The following is a 19,303-nucleotide window of genomic DNA, read 5'->3' on the forward strand; positions in this document are numbered from 1 at the left end:
AATAATATAGTCTATGTAATGTTTTGAATTGGATGAGAGTATGTCGTACGTTGATCGAACATTTATGCACCTGTAGTAAGTGATTATCCCAGCTCTCTTTTGAAATTTTTATAGCTAATTCTTGTTCCCAGTCTCTTCTAATTCCATCAGTTGTGGGTATTTCTATGTTTAAGATGATGTTATATAAGTACGATATTAGATTCGCTGATTCCGCCTTTGTCTTCATTGCTTCATCCAGTAAGTCTGTAGGCATATTATGATAGTCTTTTGTGTATTTTTTCAGATAATCACGAATTTGAAGATATTTAAAATATTGATTATTTTTCAAATTATATTTCAGTTGTAGTTGTTGAAATGATAGTAATTTTCCCAATTCATACAGATCTCCGAGCGTTTTGATTCCCATTCTTTCCCATTGTATAAATGATTTGTCTATAATTGTTGGTTTAAACGATGGATTATTAACTATTGGTATTAAAAGAGATAGGTTTCTTAATTTTAGGTTCTGTTTTATTTGTTTCCATGTTCTAATTGTGCTATGTATAATTGGATTTTTATTATAATTTTTGTTATTCAGATGTATTGGTGAGAGGAGAGTCGCTCCTATATTACACGGAGAGCAGTCCTCTCTTTCCATTACAATCCAGTCCACCTGCTGGGCAGAATTGTCCAGCAGGTGAATCATATTTTTAATATTTACTGCCCAATTATAATACATAAAGTTGGGGAGCGCTAGACCACCCAACTCTTTTCGTTTATTAAGGTGTGCTCTTTGTATTCTATGGGATTTATAATCCCATATAAAATTTGTAATGTCTGAGTCCAATTTTTTGAAAAACTTTTTTGGGAGATATATAGGTATTGATTGAAATAGGTGTAGGATTTGTGGTAGAAAGATCATTTTTATAGCGTTTATTCTGCCTATTAGGGACATCGGAAGTGTTTTCCAGAATTTAATCAAATTATTTAGTTTCTTAAGTAAGGAATTATAATTGGCTTTAAACATATCATGGTAGTTTCTAGTAATTTCAATTCCCAAATATTTGAATTTTTCTGTGGCTATTTTAAAGGGGAATTTCCGGAGGTGTGTTGAGTCTTTTGGTTTTATCGACATAATTTCACTTTTGTTCCAGTTTATTCTATATCCTGAGAAGGATCCAAAGTCCTCAATTAAATTTAATATGTTTGGTATACTAATTTGTGGTTTTGTGATGTACAATAGTACATCATCGGCGTATATGCTCAATCATAAGGTCATAAGTGATAGGAGCAGAATTAGGTCATTCAGCCCATCAAGTCTACTCTGCCATTTTATCACGGCTGATCTAGCCCCATTCCCCTGCCTTCTTCCCATAACCCGACACCCGTAATAATCAAGAATCTACCAGTCTCCGCCTTAAATATATCTATTGGCGGCCTCCACAGCCTTCTGTGGCATAGAACTCCAGATTCACCACCCTCAGGTGGAGCCATCAGGCTATTAAACCTGGCTCGGCCAAAACTCTGATTATTGTTGATTCTGGATTTGCACATATTTTTTCACATTGACTGACCGTTTGGTTCTGGTATCTGTTCATCATTAGTTGTTCATAAATAAGTGAAGTAACATTGTTCTGTGCTATTAAAGTAAACGGGACAAAAAAGCTTGGGAACCCCTGCACTAGTGGAAACATTCTCTCCACATCCACTTTATCCAAGCCTTTCACTATTCGATGTCAATGTTACAATATCCAAAGGTCTCAAAAGGATTTAATTCACCTTTCACTTTACAATAATAATCAGCTATATTCTGTCTGTGAGAATTAACAGGTTTCATCTTGTGTTTTGACACAAAGTGCTGGAGTAACTGAGTGGGCCAGGCAGTATCGGCCCATCAGAACCACCCTGCCTGGGGTCATCTGTTTGCCAGCCCTGGTTTTTTCCTGCTTCCATTTCCTCCCCTCCAGTCAGACTGAAGGGCATCAGTGGATATTTTTAGAGCAGACATCGACAGATTCTTGATGAGTACAAGTGTCAGGGGTTATGGGGAAAATGCAGGAGAATGAGGTTGAGAGGGATAGTTCAGCCATGATTGAATGACAGAATAGACTTGATGGGTCAAATGGACTAATTCTGCTCCTGGAACCTATGACCCGAAATATCAGCTGTCCATGTTCTCCACAGATGCTGCCTGAGCCGCTGAGTTACTCCAGCACTGTGTGTCTATCTTTGGTATAAGACTACAATAAGCTCTGAACTACATGGACTTGGGGCAATGGTTGTGCCGTTTTGCACTGTTATTGTGTGTCTGCGTGCGTGCGTGTGTCTGCGTGCGTGTGCACATATACACACACTGAACTTGTTTTCTCGTTTATTTTATTGTTTACAAAGTACTATGTTTACATATTCTGTTGTGTTGCTGCAAGTAAGAATTTAATTGTTGTATCTGGGACACATGACAACTCTTGATCTGCCGTTCATGTTATAGGAGTAGAATTAGGCCATTCGGCCCATCGTGTCTACTCCATCACTCAATCATGGCTGCTCTCTGCCTCCTCATCCCATTTTCCTGCCTTTTCACCATAACCCTTGACACCCGTTCTAATCAATAACTTGTCTATCCCTGCTGTAAAAATATCCACTTACATGGCCTCCACAGCCCTCTGTGGCAATGAGTTCCACAGATTAACTAAAGAAGTTCCTCCTCACCTCCTTTCTAAAAGAGCGCCCTTTAATTCTGAGGTTATGACCTCTGGTCCCAGTCTCTCCACCTAGTGGAAACAACCTCTCCACATCCAGTCTATCCATGCCTTTCACTATTCGATAAACTGGAATTTAGGATGAGAGGGGATCTTATTGAAACATAAGACTATTAAGGGTTTGGACACACTACAGGTTGGGGGAGCTCCAGAACCAGGGGCCACAGTTTAAGAATAAGGGGTAAGCCATTTAGAACTGAGATGAGGAAACACTTTTTCTCACAGAGAGTTGTGAGTCTGTGGAATTCTCTGCCTCAGAGGGCGGTGGAGGCCGGTTCTCTGGATACTCTCAAGAGAGCTCGATAGGGCTCTTAAAGATAGCGGAGTCAGGGGATATGGGGTGAAGGCAGGAACGGGGAACTGATTGGGGATGATCAGCCATGACCACATTGAATGGCAGTGCTGACTCGAAGAGCCGAATGGCCTACTCCTGCACCTATTGTCTATTGATGAAAATGTTACAATATCCAAATTTCTCAAATGCGTTTAATTCACCTTTCCATATTTATTGTTATGTTTTATTATATTTCATCTTCGGTTTGATTACTTACCTGTTTGACATCCTTTGGACTTCATTTCGGGTTTATAGGAGATGCCCTTGTTCTGAGTCAAGGGTTTGCACAGTATTGCCTTATTCTTCAGTGTTACAGGAGGTGGAGAAGGTGGTGAAGAAGGTGGCGGTGGTGGTGGTGGTGGAGGTGGCGGCGGCGGTGGCTGCTTTGATGACCGAGTCTGTACAGATGCCTAATAAAGAATAGGTCAAAATTAGACATACAGGCCCGTTATCAAACCACTGGAAAATCGAACAAACGTATTTTCACCCGCAAATACGGATTAATATAATCACACGTGAAACTGCAACGGAAGAGAAGAGAAGGAAATTTTCAAGCTGAATTTTATTTTGGTCCGAGACCAAAATTTGGTCTTGGACAAATTCAGTCACGGGGTGAGGGGAACCAAAGCATAAAGCCACCCAGCCCCCACCCCCTCCCCTCCCCCGCATAGGTTTGCTGTTCCAAATAACTTTCTGGCAACGCCTGCTCATGTGTACCTGTTTGGTCATCGAGGAGACGGCAGAGTCAGGTTGAACTGCGCTCTCTCCATCACCTTCACTGCCCAAGCTTGCCCGAGAATGACCACTGGGCAAGTTGCCAGAGATCTCCTTGCAAACACAAGTCAACCCCAGAGTGGGTTAGTAGGGTTAAAATGTGAGGGGGGGGGAGGGGGAAAAAGAGGGAGGAGGGAAATGAAACAAAAAAAACACATTGATAATTTGTCAAAGAATATATGGAATGCAACTAAATGTTATGAAAACTACAAGAAGACAACAAAAAAAACATGCAACATTCCAAATCCCAGATCCCTCGCTTCACAACTTTTGTTTTTGAATTCAAAACTCTATAGTGATTTTATTTTATTTTTTTTACAACATAAAATTTCAGATCTCTCTAATAAACAAATGTCTCATATTTTGCCCCCCAATCAAATACGGTGTCTCTTCACCGGGGTGACTGTCTGTTAATTGAACGCGCTGCATTTTGTAAATGTAGCGTAGCTTCCGCTCACCATTTTGTCTAACACTCGACAGCTGTGGAGGCGATATGTGAATGTCGCAAGGCTTCTCCACCCCCACCCCCCCCTGATCTCTCCACCCCCATCCCCCCCCACCCCATCCCCCCCAGTCCTTATGTATCGAACACCGAATCTCTGCATAACCCAGTCATGAGCAGTAGACCAACAACCCACTTGACAGCGCAGACAGAAGAGGACTATAAACCCCCTCCCCTGTCTGCAATCATTGGCTATACACCTCCAATTATGTCAGGTTAAAAAAGAACAAAAATCGAGTAGAAATTTCTTTTTTTTTGGTTAAAAATGTAAATTTCAATCTCAAACAGCTGCGGGTCAGAAGGAAGAAACTCCATGATTAAATACGCACAGAATCGCCCCTCCATTCCATTCTGAACAAATTTTTCTGGATGCAAATAACGTTTCAGGTTTTTCAGCTCATTGCCATCTCCCCCTTCCCGGGGGAGGAGGGGGAGGGGGGGGGAAATGGGGAGGGGTAAGTGCACCTTTGCAAGAAACTCGCAATAAAAGCAGTTAATGCTTTACAAACTGAAATACAAACAAAATATGCTTAAATACACAATTCTGATGAAGAGTCAAATCTGAAACTTTACCTATTATTCGTTTTCAGATGTTGAATGGCCTGCACTCTTCCAGCATTTTTTTTTTGTTTTTATTTCAGATATTCAGCATTCACACTGCTTTTTTTTACCAATGCTTTGCTGATTAACTCCTTAATAAATAAAAGTTATATAAAATAAATGGTTAATAATGGATTTGAAGGTAGGATAAGCACAAAGATAAATCAAATGCTCCACGGAACAGTGTGAATCTTTCAATGCTGGGGCTGCACAGGGTTGCTGACTAGATTTAAGCGAGAAATATAAATACAAGATAGAAACGGTGGAGTTTTGTTCAATTATCACTGGAGACCATTATATTTTGCAGAACTTTCCCTCTTATGATCACAGGTCAGATTGCACAAGGTCTGTGGAAGCAGTGAGCTTAAGTCAGCCATTAATATTTTTCCTTGTTCAATCTTACACTTGTGCATCCATTATGTTTTTGTTGCGGTACGCGGATTAAAAAAAAGTCAGAAACAAAAATCTCACATTCTGCAGAATAACACAAAGCGAAAGCAAATGTAAAGGATTAAGTGATTTAAAAAAAAATTAAACAAAATAAAAAATTGGTTAACACTGCAGCTGCCTGACTGGTGATCACACATGCTCGACATGCCTGGAAAGTACAGAGTGCATCCGACTTACAAGGGACCCTCTCTAACGATGGAACCAACTCCTTAAAGCTGTGAATGGAATATGGAACATACCTTGGAGCTCAAGAGTTCAATCCCACAAACTGTTCAGCTAGCACCCGGGACATGGGGAGGAAGCATACTGATTGTGGCGTTAAAATGGCAAAAAAACAAAAAAAAAACACACTTCAATCCACACCTATGGTAGGTGGAAGATCATTCAAAACGAAAAAACGTTACTTACTTCAAATTTCGTGGGAGAGGGAGTCGGAGAGGGGGTCGGAGACGTCGCATTCTTAGACTCCTGCGTCTCATCTGCAAACAAAAGACACAGATTGTTTGAAACAAACTGAGCCGATGTTTGTGAATGTGCACATTAGAGTGTGCGCACAATCGTGGGTGTGCACGTTTGAAAAAAAAACAAAAAACCCTCAGTTTAAGTCAACTTGCAAAAATAAATAAAAAAAATAAATGTAATAAAATAATTTGCCCACATTAATGTGGAAATTAATGAGGTCACCACTGCACATCTCTGTAACTACATTCATTCTGTGCTGGTTGTGCGATATGTGCACAGCACACTACAAATCAGAGGCTCTGGGACAACACACAAAGTGTAATCATCATCCCTTTTAGAAAATATTCCGTAACATGTTCAATGCATTTGCTTGCACGACTAAAAGAAAACAAAAACATTCTTCTGAAATGGCAGAAAATTGAATGAATGGGCTCAAGAGGATATTAGGGGGCGCAGATTCTGACATTTGGACTTGGATGTGGCTTGCAGGGGGGGGGGGGGAAAAAATGGGTCTCTGTGCTGCTTTTTGTAAAATGAGTTTGGGCCGCATGGTACAAGTGCCCACCAGGCAAGAGGCCACAGCACAGAACAACAGAGTTAGTTGCAAACTGAAACTTAAACAAGGCATGCGACCAAAAACTGGAGCTGGCAATCACTGCACTCACTCAACAACAGATATTGCATGCAAAAAGGATCTTCAACCTAATCCACGCAAAATAAAACTCAACATTGCCACGCACAAGCTACAACACAAGTCCCTTGTTGCACCATTCCACCGCACACGCAGAATGGGGAAACAAGTGCAGCGTTTAAACTAAAGATTATCCACCAAATCCAAACCCCTTCAATGATAAAGGTATCCAAGATCAGTACAAATCAAGCAGGGTGTGTTCTGCAGGATCAAGCAGCAGGTTATTTGTTCAAAAGGAACATTTCGCAGGTAGTTAAACGCACACCAGTGCTAAAATCATTACATTTGCTAAAACCGGTGAAGACGATTTAACTGCTCTCAACGACAAAGGTAAGATTCCCACAATTATAAGTCACTTCTTACTATGCCGAGTCATTCGGCTGGCTGCAAGGCTGTGAATTTATAATTATTCTAGCATCGTGGGATGTTAGGAAGACCTTACGACATTGTGCCTGACAACTTGCCTAGAATGGCTCTAAATAATAAGGTAGAAGTAGTAAATGATGAAGCTCTTTTGCAGCTTTCTCATCACCCCCGGCCACTCCATCTACTCCCCCCCCCTCCGATCAAACAAGAGGTGCAGAAGTGTGAAAACTCACACATCCAGATTCAGGGGCAGTTTCTTCCCAGCTGTTATCAGGCAACTGAACCATCCTACCACAACCAGAGAGCAGTCCTGAACAACTATCTACCTCATTGGAGACCCTCGGACTGTCTTTGATCGGGCTTTACCTTGCACTAAACGTTATTCATTTTATCATGAATCTGTACACTGTGGATGGCTCGATTGTAATCCTGTATAGTCTTTCTAGTTGTTAGCATGGAACACAAGCTTTCCACTGTACTTCGGTACTCGTGGCAATAAACTAAACCTACTTCTTATAACTCACGTGAATAGTCCACTGAAAACAAAATTGTGGACATTAATATATCCCTTTATCCCATTTTGAGATCAGATTCTCCTATTGATGTACCGTGGATTGCGACACACACACACACACAAACACATCTTAGATTAACTTGCCAATGAATCAGGACTTCTAACCTCGCAAGCCCACACAAGTCAGACACTCTTCAAAGTGAAGTTTAGGATATGAAACATCAGGACCATCGACAACCCCAAGAGGGACAAGAGAGTTTCAGCAACATCCTCTCTCACTGCTTCCCCCACTGTGATCCCTCCTGCTCTCCGGCCTCAGACTGAGGCCCAGTGCAAATTGGAGGAACATCACCTCATATTTCGCTTGGGCAGCTTACACCCCAGCGGTATGAATATTGACTTCTCTCACTTCAAGTGTTCCTTGCTTTCCTTCGCAGACAAAAATGCTGGAGAAACTCAGCGGGTGAGGCAGCATCTATGGGGCAAAGGAATAGGTGACGTTTCGGGTCGAGACAGATAACTATGCCTTGGAGCACAGGAGGATGTGGGATGATCTTGCAGAAGTGCACATAACGCATAGTCGTTTAATCCAGCATTTTATGTCCATCTTCAGTACAAACCAGCATCTGTAGTTCCTTCCTCCAGAGATTACAAAGGATTCGTTTCACAATTGGCCAGATTAAAATTTAAAAAAAGATTCTGTCCCAGGATAAGTGCAAGACGTGAACCTCACCAAGCCATCCACCCAAACCCATTATAGATTAGATCCAAGGAAGTCTACGACATGGAACCATCTAATCCACTGCTATATTGATCCAACTTCCACAGGTTCCCTGGAGTTAATCACCGACTCCGTTTACACTTCATGCTGCCACCAACATAATCAAAGACGAGTCTCACCACAGTCACCCTCTCTTCACCCATTAGGCAAAAGGTACAGAAGTATGAAAACGCACATCTCCAGATTCAGGGAGTTTCTTCCCAACTGTTATCAGGCAACTGAACCATTCTATCAACAACAAGAGAGCGGTCCTGAGCTACCATCTACCTCATTGGAGACACCGGGATTCTCCATTTGTACTTTACTGGACTTCATCTTCCACTAAACGTCATTTCCTTTATCATATATCTGTACATTGTGGATGGCTCGATTGTAATCATGTATAGTCTTTCCGCTGATTGGTTTGCACGCAACTAAAGCTGTTCACTGTACCTTGGTACACTTGACAATAAACTAAATTAAATTAATCTACAGTTTGAGTAGGAAACGACTTTCATAATCTAATGATAAAAACTAAGATCTTTTCTACCTCAGCCACTGATTCTCAGCATACAGACGGCACTCTATCTTGGACCACAATAGCCTAAAGATGATTCTCAAAGAAAACTTGGCTTTGACTGCAACATCAAGCCAATTGCAGTCAACACGAGTGAAACACTAGCCCCGACAACTAATCATATAATGCGCCGTCCAACAAGCACAGGAACAAACAAGTCTGAAACATCACCCATTCCTTCTCTCCAGAGATGCTGCCTGTCCCGCTGAGTGACTCCAGCATTTTATGTCTACCTTCAGTTTAAACCAGCATCTGCAGTTCCTTCCTACACAGGTAGAAACACCTTCAAAATCTCAAAATTTGCCAGGTTGCAGAAAAAATAAAATTGCCTGTCACATTTATCACCTTCCAAATTATTGATAGCACGATACACAAAATACATGACAAAAATGTTTGCAGGACAGGAAATGTATCCATGCATTTGTGAGAATGATAGAATCTTGCTTCGTATGGGTGTCAGGGGTTATGGGGAGAAGGCAAGAGAATGGGGTTGAGAGGGAAAAATAGATCAGCCAAGATTGAATGTCAGAGTAGAGTTGATGGAGAACATGAACTATATGCCTCAGCATCCCCTCCTCTCCCATGGCACCGCAGTCGCTGCCTCAAAAAGGCTGCCAACGTCATCAAGGACCCACACCATCCTGGCCACACACTCATCTCCCCGCTACCTTCAAGTAGACGGTACAGGAGCCTGAAACCTGCAACGTCCAGGTTCAGAAACAGCTTCATCCCCACAGCCATCAGGGAGTTAGATGTGGCCCTTGTGGCTAAGGGGATCAGGGGGTATGGAGAGAAGGCAGGTACGGGATACTGAGTTGGATGATCAGCCATGATCATATTGAATGGCGGTGCAGGCTCGAAGGGCCGAATGGCCTACTCCTGCACCTAATTTCTATGTTTCTATGTTTCTATTGAACTCAACTCAAACAAATCTCTGAACATTAATAGCCCATTATCTGTTTATTTGCACTTTATCTGTTTTATTTATTCATGTGTGTATATATTTATACAATGGTATATGGACACACTGATCTGTTCCGTATTCATGCCTTCTATAATTCTGTTGTGCTGAAGCAAAGCAAGAATTTCATTGTCCTATCTGGGACACATGACAATAAACTCTCTTGAATCATGACAGTATTTCTGAGAGGTTTTTGCGCTACCCTTAACATCAAAAGTGAACGGTCTTATGGAAGAAAAATACCATTCAAACCAATGCCACCAATCCTTCTGCTGGCTGGTTAGCATGCAACAAAAGCTTTTCACTGGACCTCGGTACATGTGACAATAAACTAAATATGTGGATGACCGACAATTTCTTGATGCCGGTGCATATCGTTGATTAAATTTGCTTCCACATTTAATTTAACGTTAATTTACTCCCCTTTAATTTAAACCGAAACAATATTTACTGCTTTTATTTTTACAGGAAAGCAGAATTCATTTTTAAATGAAACCCCCGGTACTGAAGAAATGCCAAGTACATGGGCTGTACAGGATGTTTTATTGGATTATAACCATTATATCCCAGAACCAGTTAGTGGCACAACAGCAAATGATAATTTAAATCAGAGTGAATTAAAAAAATTATTTAAAGCTGGAGGAAGTAAGATAATATTAGTAATGGTGACAACAAAACCATTGACTGCTGTAGAAATCTACCTTGGGCAATGCAGTCCTGGCTGTGGTATATCCCTTCAACTACAATTAAAATCACAAATGTCATGCAATGCATAAGACACTTTAAAAAAAATAGGCGCAGGAGGAGGCCATTCGGCCCTTTGAGCCAGCACCACCATTCAATATGATCATGGCTGATCATCCAAAATCAGTACCCTGATCCTGCTTTCTCCCCATATCCATTAGCCTTAAGAGCTACATCTACCTCTTTCTTGAATACATCCAGTGAATTCCCTACCGCCTTCTGGGGCAGAGAATTACACAAAATGTAGTGTGTCAGAAGTGGGATTCGAACCCACACCCCCAGTTGGAGACCAGAACACTGGCTTGACTGCAGAAGGACTACTTTATTCCTTGAGTCTGGCGCCTTAGACTACTCGGCTATCCTGACATACATCAGTATGAATAAAAATTCCAATACCTTGCAATCTAGGTTTAAAAAAAAGTAATTTCATCACTCCAGAATTATTTACAAGCTTCCTTTATGTGACTTTAGTACACGTCCACAAAGTTTGATTCAAAAACCACTGCGGAATATTGCCTAAATACAAGGTAGATACAAAATGCTAGAGTAACTCAGCGGGAGAGGCAGCATCTCTGGAAAGAAGGAATGGGTGACGTTTCGGATCAAGACCGTTCTTCAGACTGATCAGGGGGGTGGGCGGGACAGAGATAGAATGTGATCGGAGACAGTAAGACTGGTGGGAGAACTGGGAAGGAGGAGGGATGGAGAGAGGGGGAAAGCTGAAGTTAGAAAAGTCAATGTTCATACCACTGGGGTGTAACCTGCCCAAGCGAAATATGAGGTGCTGTTCCTCCAATTTGCGCCAGGCCTCACTCTGGCAATGGAGGCGGCCCAGGACAGAATGGTCAGATTGGGAATGGGAGGGGGGCTATAAAGTGCTGAGCAACCGGGAGATCAGGTAGGTTAAGGCAGACTGAGCAGAGGTGTTCAGCGAAACGGTCGCCGAGCCTGCGCTTGGTCTCGCCAATGTATAGAAGCCACCTTGCCGCCCAACAGTGGCTAAAGACTGTGGCCTAACACCAATAATGAACACTTAACACTGCCCTAGTCAACAATGCGTACATACTATGGAGAGATAACACATCGAGCAATGTTTCAACTGAAAACATTTTGCAGATCAATATTCTCTCAATTATATCCAACTCTGAAAGACCAAATTGCAAGATGGCAGGTGGTTATTTTTTTGCTACTTAGTGGGAACTGTATAATGTTTCATGTACACAATGCCAACACTTCACTCTAATCCGAGTTAAAGATGCCCAAACAATGACAAAGCCCAAATATTGCAAATAGACACAAAGTGCTGGAATAACTGAGCGGGTCAGGCAGCATCACTGGAGAAAAGGGATAGGTGATGTTTCAGGTCAGGAATATTGCATTGTTTAATTCACACCTATTTGATCTTTAGGATTCATCAATTTTTGTATTCATTTTAATGTCACTACAGGTCTATTTTATTAAAACAATGACCATCTTCTGAGTTCAGACAAGTCATTAGCCAAATCCTTGCAGCAATCAAGTTTCCTGTCTTCCTCAAACCAGCATCTGCAGTTCCTTCCTACTGCATTTCCACTGAAGCTACTCTTTAAAATTTCTACTTGGAGATAAAAATAGCATTCATGTCCTTCCAGGTAAAAGTCCAGCCTTCATCCTTTATACGTTTAGTTTAGTGATACAGAGTGGAAGCAATCCCTTCGGCCCACTGTGTCCACACTGATCAGCAATCACCCATACAATGCCCTCCATATTGTTTGGGACAAAGACCCATCATTTATTTATTTGTCTCTGTACTCCACAATTTGTGATTTGCAATAGCCGAGTAGTCTAAGGCGCCAGACTCAAGGAATAAATTTGCAATAGAAAAAAATCACATGTGGTTAAAGTGCACATTGTCAGACCATAAAGGCCATTTTTATACATTTTGGTTTCACCATGTAGAAATTACAGCTGTGTTTATACATAGTCCCCCCCATTTCAGGGCACCATAATGTTTGGGACACATGGCTTCACAGGTGTTTGTAATTGCTCAGGTGTATTTAATTGCCTCCTTAATGCAGGTGTAAGAGAGTTCTCAGCATCTAGTCTTTCCTCCAGTCTTTCCATCACCTTTGGAAACTTTTATTGCTGTTTATCAACATGAGGACCAAAGTTGTGCCAATGAAAGTCAAAGAAGCCATTATGAGGCTGATAAACAAGAATAAAACTGTTATAGACATCAGCCAAACCTTAAGGGGCTGTCCCACTTGGGCGACCTAATCTGCGAGTTCTGGCGAGTTTGCCCTCGACTCATGCTCGCAGCATGGTCGACACGAGGTCAATAGACAATACACAATAGACAATAGGTGCAGGAGTAGGCCATTCGGCCCTTCGAGCCAGCACCGCCATTCAATGTGATCATGGCTGATCATGCCCAATCAGTACCCCGTTCCTGCCTTCTCCCCATATCCCCTGACCGCTATTTTTTAAGAGCCCAACTAGCTCTCTCGTGAAAGCATCAAGAGAACCTGCCTCCACCACCCTCTTAGGCAGAGAATTCCACAGACTCACCACTCTGTGAGAAAAAGTGTTTCCTCGTCTCCGTTCTAAATGGCTTACTCCTTATTCTTAAACTGTGACCCCTGGTTCTGGACTCCCCCAACATTGGGAACATGTTTCCTGCCTCTAGCGTGTCCAAACCCTTAACAATCTTATATGTTAAGGTCGTAGGAGGTCTTCGTAACTCTCCTTCATGCTCGAGAGTGGTCTCCACGCACTCAAGGCCTCACCTAGGTCACGGCATTTTTTTCAAAATGTTAAAAAAATACCCGCTAGTAAAAAAAAAAGTCGCCATGGAAAAAAAATTGACACTTTTTTTACTCGTAGATTTAGTCGTAATAGGTCGGCATGTTAGTCATAGGTAATCAAGGGTAGTCGAAGGTAGTTGTAGATAGTCTTCATCATAGTCGAATGGAGGTCGAAGGAGGTCGTCTTCACTCTCCACTATTCGGTGTCCAATTTTCCCGATGTTAGTCGTAGCTAGTCGAAGCTGGTGTTCAACATAGTCGTAGGAGGTCGAAGGAGGTCTTCTACATAGTTGAAGGAGGTCTTCAACATGTCATTTTTTCAAACTCTTCAAAACTCGCCAATTAAGTCGCCCAAGTGGGACAGCCCCTTAAGGCTTACCAAAATCAACTGCTTGGAACATCATTAAGAAGAAAGAGAGAATTGGTGAGCTTACTAATCGCAAAGGGACTAGCAGGCCAAAGAAGACCTCACAGCTGATGACAGAAAAAAATCTCTCTATAATAAAGAAAAAAAACCCAAACACCTGTCCAACAGAGCAGAAACACTCTTCAGGAGTCAGGTGTGGATTTGTCAATGACCACTGTCTGCAGAAGACTTAATGAACAGAAATACAGAGGCTACACTGCAAGATGCAAACCACTGGTTAGCCGCAAAAATAGGATGGCCAGGTTATAGTTTGCCACAAAGTACTTAAAAGAGCAACCACAGTTCTGGAAAAAGGTCTTATGGACAGATGAGATGAAGATTAACTTATATCAGAGTGATGGAGGAGAGAAGATACTGCCCAAGATCCAAAGCATACCACCTCATCTGTGAAACATGTTGGTGGGGGTGTTATGGCCTGGGCATGTATGGCTGCTGAAGGCACTTATCTTCATTGATGATACAACTGCCGATGGTAGTAGCATAATTGAAGTGTATAGACACACCCTATCTGCTCAAGTTCAAACAAATACCTCAAAACTCATTGGCCGGCGGTTCATTCTACAGCAAGACAATGATCCCAAACATACTGTTAAAGCAACAAAGGAGTTTTCCAAAGCTAAAAAATGGTAATTTCTTGAGTGGCCAAGTCAATCACCCGATCTGAACCCAATGAGCATGCCTTTTATATGCTGAAGAGAAAATTGAAGGGGACTAGCCCCCAAAACAAGCATAAGCTAAAGATGGCTGCAATACAGGCCTGGCAGAGCATCGCCATAGAAGACACCCAGCAACTGGTGATGTCCATGAATCACAGACTTCAAGCAGTCAATGCATGCAAAGGATATGCAACAAAATACTAAACATGACTACTTTCATTTCCATGACATTTCTGTGTCCCAAACATTATGGTGCCCCGAAATGGGGGGACTGTGTATAAACACTGCTGTAATTTCTACATGGTGAAACCAAAATGTGTAAAAATAGCCTTTATTAAAATCTGACAAAGTGCACTTTAACCACACGTGATTTTTTTTCTATTATAAATCTCAAATGGTGGATCTCAAGAGGCAAATAAATAAATAAATAAGTCTTTGTCCCAAACATTATGGAGGGCACTGTACACCCATAGTTCCTCCACACACCTGGGTCAATTTACTGAAGCCAATTAGCCTACAAACCTGCACGTCTTTGGAATGTGGGTAGAAACCGGAGCATCAGGGGGGAAAAAAACACACGCGACCAGAGAGAACCTGCAAATTCCACAGACAGCATCCACTCAGGATCGAACCCAGGCGCCGTGAAGCAGCAACTCTACTGCTGCATCACTGGCAGAATAACAAACATCAAAGCATGGGAGGGGGTGGGAGAAAACTATTCTGGGTGAGAACTTGGCTGACTTCAAATAAATTTGTTGATACCTCCACTAGAAGAATCATCCGTATCATCACAATCATATCGATACTCGCACTATGTTTTGCAATTTCACAGGTTGACTATGACTGCACTCAGTCAAGTTTGGTTCACTGGTATTACTGTCACCCAAGCTAGAAGATTGCATGCTTCGAGTATATAATCAAGGCAGATACTACAGTCTAGCGCTGTTAGAGGTGGAATGCATGTTGGGATTAAACATCAAACACAGACTCCAAATTACTGCAAAAACAAAATCCAACGATACCATCCGAGGGCTGGGAAAATTCTCCTGCTGTACTACCCTACACTTAGCCATCAGCCAGCGCTGTCAAACACACATTTCTGGATTGGTTATGATCAGATTGGATTTTATTTGCCGCAAATTTATTTTAAATGGGCATTCTGTGGTTCTCATTAAAAACATGTACTTTATTTTAGAGGCACTGCATGGAAACGGGTCATTTGGCCCACCGTGTCCGCGCCGACCAGCGATCCCGCACACTAACAGTATCCCACACTCTCACGACAATTTTATGATATTTAGCGATTTATTTTTACAATTTTACCAAAGCCAATTAACCTACAAACCTGTACATCTTGGGAGTGTGGGACGAAACCGTAGCACCTGGAGAAAACCCACGCACATCACGGGGAAAACGTACAAACTCCGTACAGACAGCACCCGTAGTCAGGGTCGATCCCAGGTCTATGGCGCTGTGAGGCAGCAACTCTACCGGTGCACCACCGTACTGCCCTTCAATGCCATTAGAGAGGGTGCTGGGGGGGGGGGGGGGGGGGGGGGGGGGGTTTATTTAACGTAATTATCAAGCTGGCAATTATCATTCTAGCACTATTGTTACAGGCCAAGCGCATGGTTCATGCTCAGAAGGAATGGGTTAAGTGCCATTGTTGAACCACTCAAGCATCTCTCAGCATTCAGAATTAAGGACTTGGATCCCTTCCTCTTCCCATTTCCTGTCCACGTGTACATGAATGTCCTAACTAACCCAAAAAGAAGCAAAAATTCTTCATAACCAAAGATAAAATAACTTTAAATAAATAAATAAAGACGCGTTTTTTGTTTTATTTTTGGAAGAGGCAGGTGGGGAATCAAAATGAGTATCAGCAAATGATGGCCAAGCTAACCATTCTTTGGAATAGGATGGTACGCTCTGCCTGTGGAGTTTGCACGTTCTCCGTGACTGCTTGACTATTTTCCAGGTTTTCTTTTCCCAGCTAGTAGAGTTGCTTCCTGACAGCGCCAGAGACCCGGGTTTGATTCCGACTATGGGTGCTGTCTGTACGGAGTTTGCACGTTCTCCCCGTGACTGCATGGGTTTTGCCCAAGTGCTCCAGTTTATTCCCACACTCCAAACTCATGTCTGTTGTTAGGTCAATCTGCTTTGATAAACTGCCCAAAGTGTGCGGGATAGAACTGGAGTACACGTGATCAATGGTCGGTGTGGACTCTGTGGGTCTAAGGGCCTGTTCTCACACTATCTCTGAGCTAGACTAATAAAGAGTGCATTTGGGAAAACAGTGGGGGGGAAATGTGATTAAGACTGTAATAATCGTAAAAGCAGAGCTGCAGCAGTTTTTGGGAAGAGGAAAATTAAATTATTGGCTGCATCAGTGCCCGTATGCATCTTCAGTCGCAAGTTTCCTCCAATATTATTCAGTTCAAGATTGGCTTTTATCTGGTGCCCAATAGTTGGAAAAGATACAGAGAAGATGTACAAAGGAGGTGCCAGGACCAGAGGGTCTGAGCTATAGGGAGTGGTTGAGCAGGCTGGGACGCTATTCTCTAGAGCACAGATAAGGGGTGATCTTGTAGAGTATAAAATCATGAGAGGAATAGATCGGATGGACGCACAGAGTCTCTTGCCCAGAGTGGGGGAAATCAAGAACCAGGGGGTATATGATTAAGAAGATGAAGGGGGAAAGATTTTATAGGAATCGGAGGGGTAAAGTTTTTCTTGCAAAGGGTGGGTGCATGGAACGAGTGCCGGAGGAGGTAGGTGAGGCAAGGACTATGGCAACATTTAAGAAGCAATCAGACATGTACATGAATAAGACGGGTTTAGAGAGATATGGGCCAAACGCAGGCAAGTGGGAATAACATGGATGGGACATGTTGGGTGGCGTGGGCAAGTTGTGCCAAAGTGCCTGTTCCAACCCACTATGATTAGTGAAAATGCTGGAGAAACTAGGCTGCATATCACGGAGGATCCTCCATGAAGAGTGAACAAATGAGCGGCAGTGACAAGTGTACAGAGGTGCACAGGTAGCAACTATATTCAGCGAAGAGCGGAACTCCCAAACAACAGCTAAGAATAGTCAAGCAGTCACGTCTCGATGGTTGCCGCGAAATGGCTATCGACTATTAAATCTGCATCTAGCGAAGCACCATTTGGCGACTTGCTCTACTTCTACGTCACGGCGACTGCCTACAACATGCGGCTTTCTCTCCCCCACTTACTGTTGAGCAGACTTTCGGGTCCCTTCTGCGTCGCTAGATTGGGCTGGTTTTGCTGACTGTAGAAGCGCAAGAGGCAATGCTGGTTGCAGAAGTGTTTAATTTCCCCGCGCCAGTGAACCGTTTCCAGAAGCTTGCCTTGACGCTTGCAGGCATGGCATCTGGCTACCTGAGGGACACAGTGAAGAATTAGGCAGCAGTCACCCCTTCCGCACCCACACAAACAAGCTCGCACACAAAGGCAGGTCGCAGCTGTTTTAACACAAAGCGTAGAGAGAGAGAGAAGATTCAGTCCAGCAAGCCTGCTCCTTCCAATGACCATGTACAACACGCCCTCGCAAGAGCTCTACCATGTATATTCAGTGACCTGAGGGAAAGTTCTGCAAGGTTTCTTCACCCCCCCAACCCCAAAATACATAAGCCTCCACAAACTCTATCCACAGTTAGTCAAACCTGGCAAGTTGTTCACCACAGTTGAAAATTCCATGATCTCAGGAGCACAGAAGCCAGTGTTCCATGGAGCATTTGACCATCTCTGTCTGTACCTATCTCTAGAACCAGAAATCAGATTCTAGCCGTTTTGGTTGGGTTTTTTTGTTGTTTCGTTTTTGAAGGAGTTAGTCGACGCCATTAACTGCTTTTGTTGGGAGTTTGTTCCACAGGTCCATTAACTTTGAGAGGAAGGGCAGAAAGAGAGGATTCGTTTCCAAGTCAGAATGACAACACGGTGAAATTCAACATTCTAAATACAACATCTGCAAGAAAATAGCCGTGCTTCTTTTTACGCTGGTCTGCATAATCTTCTTCACAACATGCCTGTGGAGAAACATTGGAAGAAACATTTGTTTTTAAACTGCCAAGACAGCTAACATTGGGACATGTAACATTGCAAAAGAACAGCTTTTGTTCAACCAGAGCACAATGAGAAATACTTTTCTTCTTTCTGCTGTTAATGTGACATACACATGCATACGGCTAATGTGCAGAGGTAAATCATCAATACCATTACCTACTTCGGTTTAAATCTTCCGAGTTGTTCTGGTACAGAAGAAGCTTCCGGAACTATTTCTCGGGCTGTGTGCATCTTCACGGAGTGGTGGCGATTGACGTGGCGGTAAGGAACTTACCTGCTCAATCATGGGAATGTTTGTGCAACTCAGAGACACTTCATTCATTGGGCCTTTGGTCCACGAGTGTATTTGCTTGATATTATCCCACCACACATGCCCGTAAATAACTTCCCATCCACACATGAATCTATTTATTTATTTATTTATTTTTTGCAGTGCTCCACCTTTCAATCCTCTTTATATTTGAAAGCATTGGCCTTCCATTTGTGTCACTGCTTTCTCCAAATCATCAACATTTCGGATTTTATCAAGCCTTCAAAACTTGCAGTCATCAACGTCTTTAGCCCCTCCCTAGAGTTCTGTGAGTTGCAAGGCCAGGATTGGACTCATAAGCCACCTGAGAGCCCATAACAACAATAGACCATCACTTTCGACCTCAAGGGATCGCCACGACGACGATACTGAAACCATAGTTACTAGTACTAAATATGTGTACCCAATACATACTTTCATTTGTATACCTTGGGTATACAAGCAAAGAATCTCACTCTGCCTTGTCACATGGAAAATAGGTGCAGGAGTAGGCCCTTCAAGCCTGCACCGCCATTCAATATGATCATGGCTGATCATCCAACTCAGTATCCCATCCCTGCCTTCTCTC

At 42.6% G+C, this 19,303-nt stretch overlaps 1 protein-coding gene across 6 annotated transcripts in view; it reads right to left on the reverse strand.

The window, feature by feature from the left end:
- Nucleotides 1-19,303, reverse strand: part of zmym3 (zinc finger MYM-type containing 3) — an 85,790-nt gene that overhangs the window by 22,871 nt on the left and 43,616 nt on the right. For 3 of the 6 annotated variants that reach the window (XM_033030783.1, XM_033030781.1, XM_033030782.1), the window contains 4 exons: nt 17,576-17,741; nt 5,807-5,877; nt 3,790-3,900; nt 3,290-3,482 (listed from right to left, as the gene is read on the reverse strand). In XM_033030783.1, the coding sequence (XP_032886674.1) occupies nt 3,290-3,482; nt 3,790-3,900; nt 5,807-5,877; nt 17,576-17,741 (541 nt within the window). The remainder of the gene's footprint in view (nt 1-3,289; nt 3,483-3,789; nt 3,901-5,806; nt 5,878-17,575; nt 17,742-19,303) is intronic. The other 3 variants (XM_033030784.1, XM_033030785.1, XM_033030786.1) reach the window with 3 other exon arrangements.

Source organism: Amblyraja radiata, chromosome 12 (genome assembly GCF_010909765.2).
Source record: "Amblyraja radiata isolate CabotCenter1 chromosome 12, sAmbRad1.1.pri, whole genome shotgun sequence".
Taxonomy (NCBI): Eukaryota; Metazoa; Chordata; class Chondrichthyes; order Rajiformes; family Rajidae; genus Amblyraja; species Amblyraja radiata.